Source organism: Acipenser ruthenus, chromosome 18 (genome assembly GCF_902713425.1).
Source record: "Acipenser ruthenus chromosome 18, fAciRut3.2 maternal haplotype, whole genome shotgun sequence".
In the NCBI taxonomy this organism is placed as follows: domain Eukaryota; kingdom Metazoa; phylum Chordata; class Actinopteri; order Acipenseriformes; family Acipenseridae; genus Acipenser; species Acipenser ruthenus.
Genome location: NC_081206.1, coordinates 12,254,743 through 12,273,185, shown reverse-complemented (window position 1 = coordinate 12,273,185; position 18,443 = coordinate 12,254,743). Strand labels below are relative to the sequence as shown.

Below are 18,443 nucleotides of genomic sequence, written 5' to 3'. Positions count from 1 at the left end.
TGAGTGGCACCCTGAACCAAAACTGCTACCACAGCATTTTGCAGCGCCATGCAATACTCTCTGGTATACGCCTAGTTGGTCAGGGGTTCATCCTACAGCAAGATAATGACCCAAAACATACCTCCAGGCTATGTCAGAACTACCTTAGAAGAAAAGAACAAGACGGTAGGCTTCAAATCATGGAATGGCCAGCACAGTCTCCAGACTTAAACCCCATTGAGCTGGTTTGGGATGAACTGGACAGAAGGGTGAAAGCAACGCAACCTACAAGTGCAACACATTTGTGGGAACTTCTGCAACAGTGTTGGGAAGAACTTTCCGAACAATATTTGATTTCCATTGTAGAAAGAATGCCACGAGTGTGTTCGGCTGTTATATCTGCAAAAGGTGGCTACTTTGATGAGTCAAAAATTTAGATTAAATTTTGTTAAACAAAACGATTCCATGATTTCTTTTTTATCTCCAATTGTTTATTTGTTCTATGCTTTAATTTCAGAGTACATTGAGACAATAAACTGCGTAAATTTCAATAAAAACTGGAAAAATCGAGGTGTTCTAAAACTTTTGACCGGTAGTGTGTATATGTGTATATATTTAAAAACGATATATATATATATATATATATATATATATATATAGTTTTTAAAACGTGTTGTACATATTCACAGGGGTGGAAGGGCTAAATAAACGAAGTATTCTGTTTATCATGAATGTTTGCTTTTTTTTTTTATTTCAGAATGTTTTCATTTCAAATGGTGAAGCATTGAATGTGTTTTTGTGTTACTGCAATTTTTGTTTGGCGTAATTATTTACATACCACAGGTTTCTCGTCCGGTTCCTCAGAAAACTTCCAAACACATTGTTCATTTGTTTACAGATGCCATTTTATTAAACATATATAACAAAAGAGAAAAAGCTTGTCTTTAACTTTATTATACCGTAGAGTTGATACCATACCACGCCTACTACAGCAGTAAAAGAGTGCACCAATGAAACGCCAGATCGACCGAGAACAAAACCCGCCCCTGTGTCAATCTTTCTGTTGCACCAATTAGAAAAGCCACTTGAAGGCAACTGCCAACCCCCTTCCTTTACATAATATCCGCCCTGACGGAGGCACCACAGCAGGAGAATAAGCAACGGACTGACTGGACAGGATGATAAATAACTCAAATTAATACATTAAAAAATATGTGTTTGGTGAAATTTGTCACATGACCGATTATACATCTAGCATAATATTCAACGTTTATTATTATTATGTTTATTTATTTATTAGCTGATACTCTTATCCAGGGCGACTTACAATTGTTACACGATATCACATTATTTTTTACATACAATTACCCATTTATACAGTTGGGTTTTAACCACTTCAGAGTTTAAATGTTTAAAATTCCCTAGAATTTGCAGATTATCTTAGTAGAATCTTTACAGTCCAGTGAAAACTTGCTATAATGCAATTCAACAGACCAACAGAATCCAGTCTTAATAGGGGGTGGCCAACTGTCAAAGAATTTTACCAAGATGTAATTTAGTTGTTCCTATTGCACAAACCTCTATTACAATAAGATATATCATGCACAATGAACCACTACACTCCTTTTGCAAAAGTACATTTCCATGTACCTGAATATACTGCTAGAGTCGTCCTCAGCTTGGAGTGGAGTTACCGTTCCTAGCAGTGCTGAGTTCAACAATAAACAACGTTGAAAGGGTTAAACTAGGGGTTTTATTCAATTAAAGATGTTACTCAAAACATCAACTAGAACACAGGTGTCATACATCACACAGCACAAGATCAAAACCAGCAATGTGACATCACACACCACAAGGTCAAAACCATCAGTGTGACATCACACTCCACAAGATCAGAACCATCAGTGTGACATCACACTCCACAAGATCAGAACCATCACTGTGACATCATACTCCACAAGATCAGAACCATCAGTGTGACATCATACTCCACAAGATCAGAACCATTAGTGTGACATCATACTCCACAAGATCAGAACCATCACTGTGACATCATACTCCACAAGATCAGAACCATTAGTGTGACATCATACTCCACAAGATCAGAACCATTAGTGTGACATCATACTCCACAAGATCAGAACCATCACTGTGACATCATACTCCACAAGATCAGAACCATTAGTGTGACATCATACTCCACAAGATCAGAACCATTACTGTGACTAAAGAGCTGAGGACAATGAGCGCTACCAACAGTGTTTACACGGCAGTAAAGAAATGGCAAGGAGCCGCTCCATGGAAACTGAAGAAGTGATTTTTAAGACCTAGATGTCATTAGGTAAGCAAATGAGGTGTTAGGATGGTAAAGTCTAATAAAAGACTTGCAGTATGTGGAATACCTTCTTGAGTTCTCAAGAGGGATGGATATGTCCCCATAGGGACGTCACGGTATCAAATTTTGACGGTATGGTAACCATCAAAAAATATACCACGGTTATCGTCGTACCACGGTATAATGTCATTTTTTTGTAATCCATTTCTAAATGGCTATTTAAAAGAAATACACTCAAGCCAAGTACATTTTTAACAAGAAAATTCACGAATTTAAAGTTTTAAAACAAATCCAACACACTGGTACTGCAGTTCTATCAGGCACTGCCTAACTGGAAGTAGTGTTCACTCCAGCTCACACAGGCTCAGCAAAATAATGCTACATTTTTATTTCAAATTACTGTGGAGAAGCACCAAAATATTAACATGTTCTGGACTCCGTCTGGAACGACAGGGGGTAAGGATGTGACCACTGCAACTGAATACCCTCTTCACCTTTATCAGTTTGGACGGCAGCCTATTAGTTAAGAGAAGCAAAGTGTTACCTAGCAATAGCCAATCAAGTGTGTTTTAAGACATGCAGTGCCCGCCCACTGATCTCTCAGCAGAGTGCTTAATGATGAGAAGACGGCGCCTGCAAATTGTTTTTTTTTTTTTTTTTTTTGGACTGCATGTTAACAGCAATGAACACAAAGGTAAGAAGACAAGTTAAGGTGGGTTTGACAGCGTTGCAAAGTTAAGCGGCATCTAGGGGACTTTTTTTTTTTTTTTTTTTTTTAAATGGTAATAAAATTGTATTAATTTTTGAATACATAAAACCAAAATCCCAACAACACTATCAACTCTAGGAGACGACAACATCTTTACAATACCGTTTAAAATAAAAATAATAAAATAGCCTGTAGCATCTTAGACTTGGTTATGTAGTAGTATATAGACTTTTTGATCCTCTGCATTGATGTGTGCTGACTGTGTTTCTCTTGACCGATATGATAGATAATAGCTGCTGTTACTTGTTTGGTAAATTCATAGGAAGGCAGTGATGAAAAGTTACAGTGCCTTGTTGTTGCTGATATTTGAGTACTTCTGTTTCATTTACTGACGATCACGTTTGCTAGCGATCGTTGTTTAGTAGGGCGGTTTATATTAAATATGACATCACTTATTTAATAGCCTACTCAGATAATCTCATGCATGGCAGTTTGCAGAACTTGAGATGTCTGTGTTCATTAGTTAGATCTAATGAACACAGTGGCTCACCGATGGACAAACGGTATATAAAAAAATGCGCCCATATCACCTTAAACCGTGTGAATTTGGTAATCGTGGTATAGAAAAATGGTTGCGGTTTCAAAACCGTGGCAGTTTATACCGCGGTTTACCGTAAAACCGGTATACCATGACATCCCTATGTCCCCACAATCTGACATGGTCTGAACATGCTAAATGATGTTAGTACCAGGTTTGGTATTAACATAATTAACCATTACAACAGCATCTTTCCACATGGGACCAATAAGATATCTGACTAATAGATCTGACACTCTCCATTAAAGGGTTTCAAAACTCCTACCTCCTGATCATTTTAAATAATACACTTCATTGAGGGAACTTCTGAAACTCAGGGCTGGAGTGATCTCCTTCCAACTCTGAAACCCAGGACTGGAGAGTTTCTAACTCTGAAACCCAGGACTGGAGAGTTTCTAACTCTGAAACCCAGGACTGGAGAGTTTCTAACTCTGAAACCCAGGACTGGAGAGTTTCTAACTCTGAAACCCAGGACTGGAGAGAGTTTCTAACGCGGTGTGATCTCCTTCCAAACCAGTCTTGTCACACTGAATATGTGCTCATCAGACTGAGTGCAGGTGAATATAAAGTAACTGTCTGATCTCACAGTGACTTTTCATCATACCCCAGTAACAGCCCCACACCCTGGCTGCTGTACAGTCAGTCACACAGCTGTGGTTTCGTGGTTAACAGCTCTTTGAAGGAAGTTAGGAGGGGCAACACAGTCTCTGATACGAGTACAGTGAAAACATAGTAGAAATGTGCTATTTCCACTCAAGAAAAATAAAAACCAGCGGTCTCTATAACTGTCGAATGTACAGCAACGGCCCTGCACTATCAAATAACACAACTGAGACAACACAGTTTGAATAAACTTGCAATGTTGGAATCAACAATATGTACATATGGCCGAACAGAGTGGGTCACCTCGGCCACCAATCAGTGTACAGCGATGTCCACGAGCACCCAAGGGAGTCTGCAACTCAAACTTCCAAAATACAGAACTGTGGAATTCGTTTAGGGAAGCAAGTGGTTTCGCATCTACGTAACGAATTAGCATTTAATGAAACGCTACCCCGTTCTGTATAAACCTAGGCATAAATCACTTTAATTGTAAACAATCTGTAACTGTAGTGACAGCACAGTAAGCATAGTGTGAAGCAGTAAAAACTCCACCACAGTAAAAAAACAAACAAAAAAAAAACACTATAAAAACGAAAGTACACTGGGGTGAATGGAGTAAAACAGCACACAACCCACACACGGCAAGACATGAACATAGTTTATTTTTAAACAGTCTTATAAACGATGAAATGACCGCGATTAGAAGTGTTCGGAATTCCGGATAGAAAGCAGGCGTTCTCAAACCCGACGGCTGTCTGAGTTTCGAATTCTCTTAACCAGGAAAAAACCTGCCGCTAGCCTTCGTTCATCTCCCCAAACCACCCCGACTTCACCCTCCCACTCCCGGGTCTGCTCAATGTCCCCAGTCTCTCCGGGTCCTGTCAATCCTCTTCCCATCCCACAGTCCGTCCCCACTTCATCTCAGTCTCCGCTGTACTATGCAGTCCTACCTGGTAAATGGCGCTCCAATTCCCGGACTCATCGATCTCCCGAAACTCTGTCTCCATCGCCATGCTCGCTGCTGCCTCGCTCCCGACTCCCTCCCGTTCAACTGAACACAGTCAATCGGATTGTATTTAGCTGCTTTGCTTTAATTCGAAGGATTTTTATCGGCATGAAGGTTTAATGTGATCTTTACTGTTGTTTCCTGGCCTGTTCTAACCGGAAACACGCCGCTAGCTCCTCACGCACCAACGCGGTCCCTGTACGGCCATCATACCCGCCCATTCCCCTGCCCTATAACCAATCACAATACAATCTGGGAGGCGGGGTCAAGATAGGGACCAATCAGTGTTCACAGAATGGAGGCGTAGCAGTTGGACCAATCACCACGCAAAGACAACGCATTGGCTGCTCGGGTCTGTAGTTCTTTAATCAGACGGTCTGTCAGATAAGTAGGAAGGGCGCTATTGTTATACTTTTTATGCAAATAAACATGACATGACTGTTTATAGAACGCGACCGTTTCCAAGCCGTCTTCTCAAAACTTCAAAGGAATTGTGTCCTGAATTTAAGTATCCTCGACTTGAATCCCGCTGCACTGAATTGAAGTGTCCTCGACCTATCCTGCCGCGCTCCGGTTATCCTGACGTCACGGTGATAAATGTTGATCAGACTGCACATGGAAATGAGCGGTTGTTTTCTGAAGTGTCTCCAGACATGAGACAGAAAATACATTATCCTCCTCCGCGCTAAGACGTGGACGCTTTGCATCCCACCCAAACCAAACAAGGCTCGGTGTTTTCCCTGACACTAAGTGAACTCTGTTAATCACGGCTGTATTGATGACATATGAATCCGTGCAGAACCCCCGGTGTGTGGCGACTGCTCACTGTGCTGTCTGTAGGTCACTTCAAGTGGTCTGGTGCTGTGACTGTATGCGTTTCCACCTGCCACAGGAACTGACTTGAGGGTGATTTAAAATCAGACTTGTGCATTTCCATCAGCAACAGATCTAGACCAAATCCATTTCAATAGAGACTCCCTCAGCCCCAGTTAGAATAGCGGGCTGGTGGAACTCCATCTCTCCAATTCAAATCCATTTCAATAGGGACTCCCTCAGCCCGTTAGAATAGCGGGTTGGTGGAACTTCATACAAATATACATACAGGTGATCTTTGACTTGTGTGTGATGCGCAGTTACAGATTGCATTAGACTGCACGCTGCAGGTGTCTGAACCACTTTGTAAAGGTCTGGGCTTGTCTGCGTGCATGGTTTAGAGCGTTTAACCTCATCTCATTGACGAGTCTCAATCTGTTATGACAGCGTGTCACTCAACGTTACTCAGTTTGTTTCACAGAATGCCCTGGGCAGCCTCTGGTCAAGGCTTACGGACCCCAGCTTGAGTACCACTGACCTGCAGAACAGGAAGCAGCTGCAATAGCGTCAGGTGTAGAAGAGGCGAGGCAGGCTGGGATACTGTACTGCTGTAACAAAGACTTCAGGAGCTGCTCATACTAATATAAAGATCTGTCTAGTGCACAGCAGTGTATTGCCAGCAAAACTAAAGACAACTACAAAGATCACTACATGGTGCTGGCTCTTCTATAAAGACACTTTGAGTGACGACAAGACGTAAGAGCGCCCCTGAACTCAGGAGAGAGCAACACAGACTTATAAAGTGAGCGTTTTCATGAAACCATTCATTTACATTTCCTTCTGTTCTATTCAGTTTGGATTCAAAATCCACCCAGGTAGAAGCGAGTGGGTTTAAATTACAGGCCAATGTGGTCTGTGTGGAACCAACCAAACCCTAATGACTGCCTCCAATCCAGGGAATAGGGACCACAAATCACATCCTATAATGAACATTTACTGCCTGTGGTCTCTAATGCTCATTGAATTCAGGGTCAACTTAATACAGGAACATGGGCTTCACCTTAGTGAAAAGTAAAATAAAGAAGCCCAGGGATGCAGTGTATCTTTCTCTACACAGCTCCTCTGAGACACACAGGGGTGCAGTGTATCTTTCACAGCTCCTCTGAGACACACAGGGATGCAGTGTATCTTTCACAGCTGCTCTGAGACACACAGGGGTGCAGTGTATCTTTCACAGCTCCTCTGAGACACACAGGGATGCAGTGTATCTTTCACAGCTGCTCTGAGACACACATGGGTGCAGTGTATCTTTCACAGCTGCTCTGAGACACACAAGGATGCAGTGTATCTTTCACAGCTGCTCTGAGACACACAAGGATGCAGTGTATATTTCTCTACACAGCTGCTCTGAGACACACAAGGATGCAGTGTATCTTTCACAGCTCCTCTGAGACACACAGGGATGCAGTGTATCTTTCTCTACACAGCTCCTCTGAGACACACAGGGATGCAGTGTATCTTTCTCTACACAGCTCCTCTGAGACACACAGGAATGCAGTGTATCTTTCTCTACACAGCTGCTCTGAGACACACAGGGATGCAGTGTATCTTTCTCTACACAGCTCCTCTGAGACACACAGGGGTGCAGTGTATCTTTCTCTACACAGCTCCTCTGAGACACACAGGGATGCAGTGTATCTTTCTCTACACAGCTGCTCTGAGACACACAGGGATGCAGTGTATCTTTCTCTACACAGCTCCTCTGAGACACACAGGGGTGCAGTGTATCTTTCACAGCTCCTCTGAGACACAGGGATGCAGTGTATCTTTCACAGCTGCTCTGAGACACACAGGGATGCAGTGTATCTTTCACAGCTCCTCTGAGACACACAGGGGTGCAGTGTATCTTTCACAGCTCCTCTGAGACACACAGGGATGCAGTGTATCTTTCACAGCTCCTCTGAGACACACAGGGATGCAGTGTATCTTTCTCTACACAGCTCCTCTGAGACACACAGGGATGCAGTGTATCTTTCTCTACACAGCTGCTCTGAGACACACAGGGATGCAGTGTATCTTTCTCTACACAGCTCCTCTGAGACACACAGGGGTGCAGTGTATCTTTCACAGCTCCTCTGAGACACAGGGATGCAGTGTATCTTTCACAGCTGCTCTGAGACACACAGGGATGCAGTGTATCTTTCACAGCTCCTCTGAGACACACAGGGGTGCAGTGTATCTTTCACAGCTCCTCTGAGACACACAGGGATGCAGTGTATCTTTCACAGCTCCTCTGAGACACACAGGGATGCAGTGTATCTTTCACAGCTCCTCTGAGACACACAGGGATGCAGTGTATCTTTCACAGCTCCTCTGAGACACACAGGGATGCAGTGTATCTTTCACAGCTCCTCTGAGACACACAGGGATGCAGTGTATCTTTCACAGCTCCTCTGAGACACACAGGGATGCAGTGTATCTTTCACAGCTCCTCTGAGACACACAGGGGTGCAGTGTATCTTTCACAGCTGCTCTGAGACACACAGGGATGCAGTGTATCTTTCACAGCTTGATCTCACCTCTCACACAATTCATCTCCAATGTGCAGTTCTGAAAAAAACATGATATCACAAAAATGCATATTCATTTCAAACCTGACATCTGTTTTCTACACTCTCAGTTTGCTTGCTTGCCTGCCCGCAAATCTGTTACACTTGCACTTTCTAGGTCCTTTCACCTTCGTGGTCAAGTATCTTACTGCCTGCAGAGCATGTCAGTCATTAGGGGATGCAGCTGATTGGTTACTGACAGGGACGGGGACAATCTCACCCTCCAGGTCACCCTGAAAGGCCAGGACTATCAAAAAGTAAAGCCTGCAAAGAGAGGTTTCTTGAAGCTACCTGAACTGCAGGACCAGATATCAGGTTCTACAATGAATACAGGATTCAGCTTCAGTTCATTGGCCAGATAGAACACCAAGTATAATGGTCTGTGCACTGCTTATAAATGGGAATTTGTAAAAAATATATCATACCAAGAAAAAAAAAGTTTTTTGTAGTTTTGCTGTCTTTTGACAGATGGCATTGCAAAATTAAGTACTTGAGGACTTTTCTCCTATCCTACTGAAGTTTGAATAAATAAATAAATGTTTCTATTGAAGAAAGACGTGGGAAGTAGTGCATTACCTCGAGGCTAGATTCATTTTCAACCAATTCCTAAAGATTTCACTAGATGGCGCTCCAGGCCACAACTTTAATTCTTGGAGCCGGTCACACCATTAAGTCCTATGCATTTTTTATTTTTTTAATTTGCCCTGAAGCAGTTTGGATGTTACCTGAGACCTCGTGTTGGTTGGTCAGTGAGGTTTCTATAGACTCTCGTATTGGTTGTGCAGTCAGGATTAGTAAGACCTCACCTAGAATATTGTGTTCAGTTCTGGTCACCTCGTTACAAAAAGGATATTGCTGCTCTAGAAAGAGTGCAAAGAAGAGCAACCAGAATTATCCCAGGTTTAAAAGGCATGTCGTATGCAGACAGGCTAAAATAATTGAATCTATTCAGTCTTGAACAAAGAAGACTATGTGGCAATCTGATTCAAACATTCAAAATCTTAAAAGGTATAGATAATGTCTACCCAGGGGACTTTTTTGACCTGAAAAAAGAAACAAGGACCAGGGGTCACAAATGGAGATTAGATAAAGGGGCATTCAGAAAAGAAAATAGGCATTTTTTTACACAGAGAATTGTGAGGGTCTGGAACCAACTCCCCAGTAATGTTGTTGAAGCTGACACCCTGGGATCCTTCAAGAAGCTGCTTGATGAGATTCTGGGATCAATGAGCTACTAACAACCAAACGAGCAAGATGGGCTGAATGGCCTCCTCTTGTTTGTAAACTTTCTTATGTTCTTATGTTTCTATAGACTCTCGTGTTGGTTGTGCAGTGAGGTTTCTATAGACTCTCGTGTTGGTTGTGCAGTGAGGTTTCTATAGACTCTCGTGTTGGTTGTGCAGTGAGGTTTCTATAGACTCTCGTGTTGGTTGTGCAGTGAGGTTTCTATAGACTCTCGTGTTGGTTGTGCAGTGAGGTTTCTATAGACACTCGTGTTGGTTGTGCAGTGAGGTTTCTATAGACTCTCGTGTTGGTTGTGCAGTGAGGTTTCTATAGACTCTCGTGTTGGTTCCAGTGCAGTGAGGTTTCTAGACTCCCAGTGATTCCCGGAGACTCCCAGTGCTAACAATCATATATACTGTATGTTGTGCAAATCTGATGCCAGTCATCTCTATACTGTAAACAGAGTTAGGAACTCCATGAGACTAACTTTCCTAACAATTGAATGTATTCTTTCATTTGCCCTTAAAAATAAAAAGACCCCTTAGTTTAAACCAAGGACCCCTTAAAAAGTGCTCCAACAGGCTGGTAACCCCTTCATTTCAGTTTATTATATTCCATGTGTTTGAAGATTAAATGAATGGGGCCTGAGAGTTAATCCACTTAAATGGTTTGCAGCTAAATAAAGAACCCCATTGATCTGCCCTGGTTTGCAGCAGCCAGATAGATCTCAAGTGTGCAGTTTTGAAAGAAACACATAGCACGCAGCTTCTCTGCCTTTTATCTCAGGATTTTTGTTACACTTCAAGGTCATTGCACCTCAGCAGTCTTGTGCGTCCTGCTACTGGCTCAAAGCTTGCAGTCAGTAGGGGAAGTAGGGGAAGCAGCTGGCTGGTTAGAGCCTGGAAAGAAATTTCACCCTCCAGGTGACCAAGCAAGTGCAACGCTGACTGAAAGCAAGGCTTGCAAACAGATTTCTTTTAACTACAATAGATCATATGCTGGTACTGTCTATATCATATTGGGCCCTTTGAATAATTAATAATAAAATGGAGTGAATTTATAGGAAACAGGGAGGGATACAGGGAGGGACTTCCGCAGTGCTGGGAGTGTGAGCTGGCAGTCAAGCAGACAGACAGGCCCAGGCCTGCTGCACCCGGGGCGAGTTCTGTATGCATCACCTATTCACACCATGCCAAAGGAAGACAACTAGCACCCTCCATCCATCAATCACAGGGGGTTAACCCCCCTGAAGCATCTTAAACATCATTCAAAGAAGATTCAATTGGTTTGCATTGTTCAAATCGATTCAATTGGTTTACATTGTTCAAATTGATTGAATTGGTTTACATTGTTGAAATCGATTGAATTGGTTTAGAATGTTCTAATCGATTGAATTGGTTTACATTGTTCAAATCGATTGAATTGGTTTACATTGTTCAAATCGATTGAATTGGTTTACATTGTTCTAATCGATTTAATTGGTTTACATTGTTCAAATCTGATCATGCCTTCTGTTTCTACGCTTGGTTACAGAAATCTGACGTGCTTTTAGATAGTGGTGCACTTCCTCAGTCACCTGAGGGTGAATTTGAATGACATCATCAATGACATCATCACAACCCCCTGCCTACATTTCTGTTAGCCGCACTTAATCATTCATTGATGAATTGTTGGAAAATCGCTTATCCAATTGTGATACAACTTGGTATTAACGTTATTTAGCATGAGAGAATCCGATTGGAGGTGTCTGTCAGTCTGTGCACCATCAGACTGAGTGTCACATTTACATGTTGCTATTCTGAGAACACAAGAAGTTGTTCCACATAATGTAAGTCACTCATTTGAATATATCTGACCACAAAACCAACCCCTCATTTGCTTACCTCATGTAAGATAGGTCTTAAAAGAGGGTAGATTTTAAAGCATTGATTAACCCTTATTTAAAGTGGGGGTGTGACAATGTTATCAACAGCTGCAAGTTCAGGACAGCACCCCTAACACCATCCGTGTACTGGAAGAGAGAGAGAGCAACTCCACACACTGCAGCACCAGAGCTCTCAGAGAGAGAGAGAGACCCCTACTGAGCAACTCCACACACTGCAGCACCAGAGCTCTCAGAGAGAGAGAGACCCCTACTGAGCATCTCCACACACTGCAACACCAGAGCTCTCAGAGAGAGAGAGAGAGACCCCTACTGAGCAACTCCACACACTGCAGCACCAGAGCTCTCAGAGAGAGAGAGACCCCTACTGAGCATCTCCACACACTGCAGCACCAGAGCTCTCAGAGAGAGAGCCCCGTACTGAGCAACTCCACACACTGCAGCACCAGAGTTATTATTATTATTATTATTATTTGTTTATTTAGCAGACGCCTTTATCCAAGGCGACTTACAGAGACTAGGGTGTGTGAACTATGCATCAGCTGCAGAGTCACTTACAACTACATCTCATCCGAAAGACGGAGCACAAGGAGGTTAAGTGACTTGCTCAGGGTCACACAATAAGTCAGTGGCTGAGGTGGGATTTGAACCAGGGACCTCCTGGTTACAAGCCCTTTTCTTTAACCACTGGACCACACAGCCTCCTATTATTATTATTATTATTATTATTATTATTATTATTATTATTATTTATTTCTTAGCAGACGCCCTTATCCAGGGCGACTTACAATCGTAAGCAAAAACATTAAGTGTTACAATACAAGTAATACAATAAGAGCATTTTTACATACAATTACCCATTTATACAGTTGGGTTTTTATTAGAGCAATCTAGGTAAAGTACCTTGCTCAAGGGTACAGCAGCAGTGTCCCCCACCTGGGATTGAACCCACAACCCTCCGGTCATGAGTCCAGAGCCCTAACCACTACTACACACAGAGTTCTCAGAGAGAGAGCCCCTTACTGAGCAACCCCACACACTGCAGCACGAGAGTTCTCAGAGGTCCTTTGCAGTCCTGACCTTGACCTCTGCTGAGATCAGACTCCACGGGAAGGGGCTGGAATGCTATCTGCTTTTTAAACTTTTATAACTACGCTGTAAATAATATTTTCTTGAAGAAAAAAAATGTTTTTCCAAATTCTAATATAAGTAACATTTTTATAATTTAATGCAATGTGTTTTAAAACTGCTGCATTTACTTACAAAATACACAACCTACAATTCCAATTAACCTTCATACTAATTTTAAGGGTTAGGTATTTTTCTGTTAACATTGATTAACTTATTTACCTGAGCTCCCTTATAAAAGTTTCCCACAGTAAAAGTATAGGTAGCAAAGTGTAATATAGCATAATGAAATCATGGTAAGCATATTAAAAAAACAAGCATGGGAACAGCCTGGGGAGACTGTGTAACCTTTCCTAAGGGCTGCTGTTCCAGTTCAGGCCTGCTGGCTGAGGATGGTGTCTGTCAGGCCTTCCTGTGAGTGAGTGCGCAGGCAGCCATGGAATGCAAAGGGCTGGGCTGCAGCAGTGTGCTGACGTCAGGAATCAGGCTGGATCAGACTGGATCAGGCCCTGCTTGAGGCTGGAAAAGTACAGCAGAGGTAGGGCTGGCAGATAGGAACTCTTAAAGAGACACAGCTGATTAACTGTGGACCCCAGCATCTGCGTCAATAGATACGCTTGCTTAATTGAAACAGTTTAAATTAGATTTATACAGAAGATTTTAGCCTTATTAGTCCTAGTGTATTACTGTAGACTAACGATAAACAGAAGCAGGCGTCAGAAAAGACACAAATTACATCAACAATGGTTGAGTCAAGCACAGTGTAAAATAACTAATATGTTTTTAAAAGAGAAAACCATGTTAATGGTACAAAACTAAGAAACAAAAAATAGAGTTCATTAAAAAGATTTGAAAATATGCCCAAAAGCCAAATGTTTCGTCTAGCGTGTTCTTCAGTTGATTAACTGGGCAAATTAAACATGGCAGTCTGTGTGAGTGAGCCATAAATCATTCCTGCTGTGTACTTCCAGTCTTTATACAGGTCTCATGTGTTAAGTTCTGTCAGAAACACACACTACTAGAAAACCTCTGTTTGGTATCAATGCTTTCAAACAGAGTTGCACTTGCTTGGTCACCTGGAGGGTGAAATTGTACCCACCCATTCAATGGCTTCCTTCAGCTTGACTGACAGGCTTTCAGCCAGTAACATGATCTTGAAGACTCTGCTGAGCTGAAATGACCTAGGAAGTGCAAGAATGAGAGTTCCTGTGAAAAAAAGCTGAGACCCCAAAGTAGTAACAGATATTATGCTTTAAACACACGTTTGCTATAACATGTATTTATTTCAAAACTGCACATTTGAGACCTACTGTAAAGCCATAAATATATGCAACCAGAATTTTTGGTGAATCACACCCTTAAAACCTATTTTGCTCCAGAAATGTTGGCGACTATATACAAAGTATGTATTGCTAGTGGAATTTGATTTTCATACGCAAAAACGCATTATATAATAGTAAGCCACCTCTCTCTCCTCTGTCCTAATTCTCCTCGACCTCTGCCTTTGACACTGTCGATCACTCTATTCTACTATCTTCTCTCGCTGACCTGGGAATCTCTGGCACTGCTCTGGCCTGGTTCTCCTCCTGCCTCTCCAACCGCACTTACCAGGTAACCTGGCGTGGAGCAACCTCCACACCTCGCCCTCTCTAACAGGAGTTCTCCAAAGGTCAGTCTTGGGTCCTTTCCTGTTCTCTCTCTACACCCACTCCCAGGGCCCCATCATCGCATCCTATGGTTTCTCATACCATTTCTATGCTGCTAATGCTCAGATTTTCCTCTCCTTCCCCACCTCTGACTCCACCATCCCCTCCCGTATACCTGTCTGTCTGCTATCTCCTCCTGGATGCACTCGCATCACCTCAAACTCAACCTCTCTAAATCTGACCTCCTCTTCTTTCCCTCCTCCTCCTCCCCCTCCTCTAATCTCTCTATCTCCGTTCCTCTGGAATCTACCACACTCTCTCCCTCCTCCTCAGCTAATAACCTCGGAGTCACCCTGGACCCCTGCCTCTCTTATTCCCAGCACATCTCCACTCTGGCACGCACTTGCCGATTCTTCCTGAGCAACATACAATGAATCCGACCCTTCCTCACCAACTAAGCCACCCAGCTCCTGGTCCAGGCCCTGGTACTCTCCCACATAGACTACTACAACTCCCTCCTGGCTGGCCTCCCTGCGTCCGCCACCTGTCCGCTCCAGCTCATCCAGAACTCTGCTGCCCGCCTGGTGTTCTCTCTGCCTCGCTTCGCCCACGCTACTCCACTACTCCGCTCGCTCCACTGGCTCCCGATCACCGCTCGCATCCAGTTCAAGACTCTTGTACTAGCCTACAGACGCCTTGACCAGACTGCACCCAGCTACCTCCAGACCCTCATCTCTCCCTACACCCCCACTCGACCTCTCCGCTCCTCCTGCACTAGAAGACTGGCTCTACCTCCTCTACACTCCCCTGCCTCCAGAGCCCGCTCCTTCTCCACCCTCGCCCCGCAGTGGTGGAATGACCTTCCCACAGATGTCAGGACTGCCCAGTCCCTGACCACCTTCCGGCGCCTCCTCAAGACTCACCTCTTCAGACAACACCTTTAGAACTCCTCTTTTTTTCCCTCTGGAAACTTATCACTCTTCCTTAAATGCACTTTACTTGCTCTTATCTGCCCCCTATTTTACTGCATTTAATTCTGTACTTTAGAATACTGTAATCTGTCACAAGTGTTATTTAATCTGTAGTATTTTGTATTTAATTATATCCTGATGTAACTATCACTGACACTGTTATCTGCTCTGTTATTGAATGGTATTTTGTTATACTTGTACTTGCTAGAACCAAAGTCATTGTATTTTTATCTTGCTCCTAATTGTATTATTACTTGTACTGTGATTCTTGAAATGTATTTTTGTTTACGACTGTAAGTCACCCTGGATAAGGGCATCTGCTAAGAAATAAATAATAATAATAATAATAGTAATAATATAGCGCCTTTCATAGTGGACCACCATCACAAAACGCTTTACAAGATATGAGACTAGGGTGTGTGAACTATGCATCAGCTGCAGAATCACTTAAAACAATGTCTAACCTGAAAGGCAGATTTCAAGGAGGTTCAGTGACTCACTCATGGTCACATAATGAGTCAGCAGCTGAGCTGGGATTTGAACCAGGGACCTCTTGGTTATGAGGCTGTTTCGTTAACCACTGGACCACACAGCCTCCTTTATAATGACATGCCCACAGATATGTATGGCTTTACAGTAGGTAGAAAAGTGCAAAACAAGTACGATTTATGAAATTATTTTGTTAGCTTGATTTAATATCAAAGAGGTGAATCTGCCAGTATCTACAAAGACTGGACTATACATTTAAACTCCGGGTAATGAATTCTTCAACTGCTGTTAAGCTTTCTGATGTCTTGAGCTCATTACCACTCTCTGAGTCCTCATCAGAAGATGAGCTGGTTAATACCTACAACACCACCTTGACTGCTATCTTAGCTACTGTAGCGCCAATCAAAACTCAAGAGTGTCTTTTAAAGAAAGCTCACCGTGGTTCAATGATACAACTCATAAGATGAAATATGAGGGTCGTAAACTAGAACGGAGATGGCAGGAATCTAAACTGCACGTTCATTACATCGCATGGAAGAGCCACCTGGTTAAATATAGGAAGGCTCTGGCATTGGCTATATCATCATATTATTCTAATTTAATTGAAACAAATAAAATAATCCAAGGTTTATTTTTGCTACCCTAGATAAATTAATTAATCCTTCCCCTAATAGTCCTACCCTTGACACTGGCTCCTCTCACAGCTGCAATGACTTCTTACATTTTTAAAAAAATAAAATACAAGACATCAGAAATGAGATTCCACAGACACCTTCTATTAAGGAGGACTCCAGCACAATTTTACCAACTACACCTATTAAGGCTACTATGGGGGCTTTTTCTTTTATTACCTTTCAGATAAAACAGAGGTTATGCTAGTGGGCTCACAGAACCAACTAAAAGGAAATGTGGGATTACATGAGCTCGACCCTTGCAGTCTCTTATCAAAACTTGAGTTTGGGGTCATCTTTGATCCTGAGCTATCATTTGAGACGTTGGGAAGTTACTAAAGTATCTTTTTACCTGACTAACACCAGAAAAAGTGAACATATTACCCCTGTTTTGGCCTCTTTACACTGGCTTCCTGTGCAGTATAGAATTGATTTCAAGATTTTGCTGTTAATTTACAAGGCCCTGAATGGATTAGCACCTAGTTATTTGCAGGAGTTACTGACCCTGTATCTTCCAAACCGCACTCTGAGATCACAGGATGCGGGGCTGCTGGTTATTTGTAGGGTCAACAAAAGCATCACGGAAGGTAGGGCTTTTTCTTGTAGAGCTCCTAAATTATGAAATGCTCTGCCTCAGGGAAGCTGGGACCGTTACAGTTTTCAAGTCAAGACTAAAAACGCACTTGTATAAAATGGCTTTCTTATCTTAGTGGGTTTTAATGTAACTTTAAAATTGCTGCTTTTGTATTATGTGTATACCGTTACTTAAATATGCTATTTAAATGGTCTGAAACAAAACACGAGGGCCAAAATAATAGGTTAAACAAAAAAACAAAACACGAGGGCCAAAATAATAGGTTAAACAAAACACAGCACGAGGGCCAAAGGTTAAAAAAAACAATTTTGCTGTCAGGCTGGGCATTCACCTGCACTGACCAAGTGCTCCAAAAACAATACAAAAATCACAGCACTCATCTAAACACCACCTACTCCCTCTCCGAACAAAGGATTTCTCCCTGCTTTATGCATGTGTGGGCCCCAATTAGCATCAATTACATAACTGGGGAATGACCACAACTGTGATTGCTGCCTGCCACACTGTTAATACTGAGTTCTGCAAAAGGTTGCTTTGGGTTGTGCAGTGGCGGTAAAAGTTAATTCAAATTGGATATTTTTTTCTGTAAGGGAAAGTTACTTCGCAAACTGATGTGTAAATGATGTCCACAACATATTGCGGCTTCAATCCAACCACCAATTGAGTTTTTCCTCCCCTGAAAGTGCTTTTAGCACATGGTGCCTCCAGATGAGGTCAGGTAAGAACTTGTGAGGTAGAGATCTGCAGATATGGGCAGAATGGATTGAGGCAGGCCACCTGTAACGCACAAATACAGCACCCAGGCTTGATGCTGAAGTCACTTCCCCTCACTTCCTTCCTCTGTCTGAGGTGAAGCAGAGCGACTGACGTCTAGGCTGCTAGTGTCAGAGGTGAGGGGCAGTCTGCAGTGAAAGTCGAATCGTCAGTGGTAGGGGCGTCATTCTGCATCCTGGACTCACACACACACTCTGTAGTATGATTGATAATCTGATTGATAATCATGAGGTAAGTACAGGTCCGTGCTGATTGATAATCTGATTGATAATCGTGAGGTAAGTAAGGGTCCTCTTACAATGTTCACTGTTGTTTCAGTGACAGCACAGATAGTCATTCATCTATAACACAAATCCAGGCTTTTAAACTCACCCTCAATCATGCAGTTACAGCCATCTGCTAAATGTGTTA

The 18,443-nt window shown here is 42.6% G+C and overlaps 1 protein-coding gene across 1 annotated transcript in view; it reads right to left on the bottom strand.

The window, feature by feature from the left end:
• Positions 1-5,449, bottom strand: part of LOC117405737 (tyrosine-protein phosphatase non-receptor type 1-like) — an 81,336-nt gene extending 75,887 nt beyond the window's left edge. The window contains exon 1 of the mRNA XM_034009120.3: positions 5,175-5,449. Coding sequence (XP_033865011.2) covers positions 5,175-5,237 — 63 coding nt within the window. The 5' untranslated portion in view covers positions 5,238-5,449. The remainder of the gene's footprint in view (positions 1-5,174) is intronic.
• Between the last annotated feature and the right edge of the window lie 12,994 nt (positions 5,450-18,443).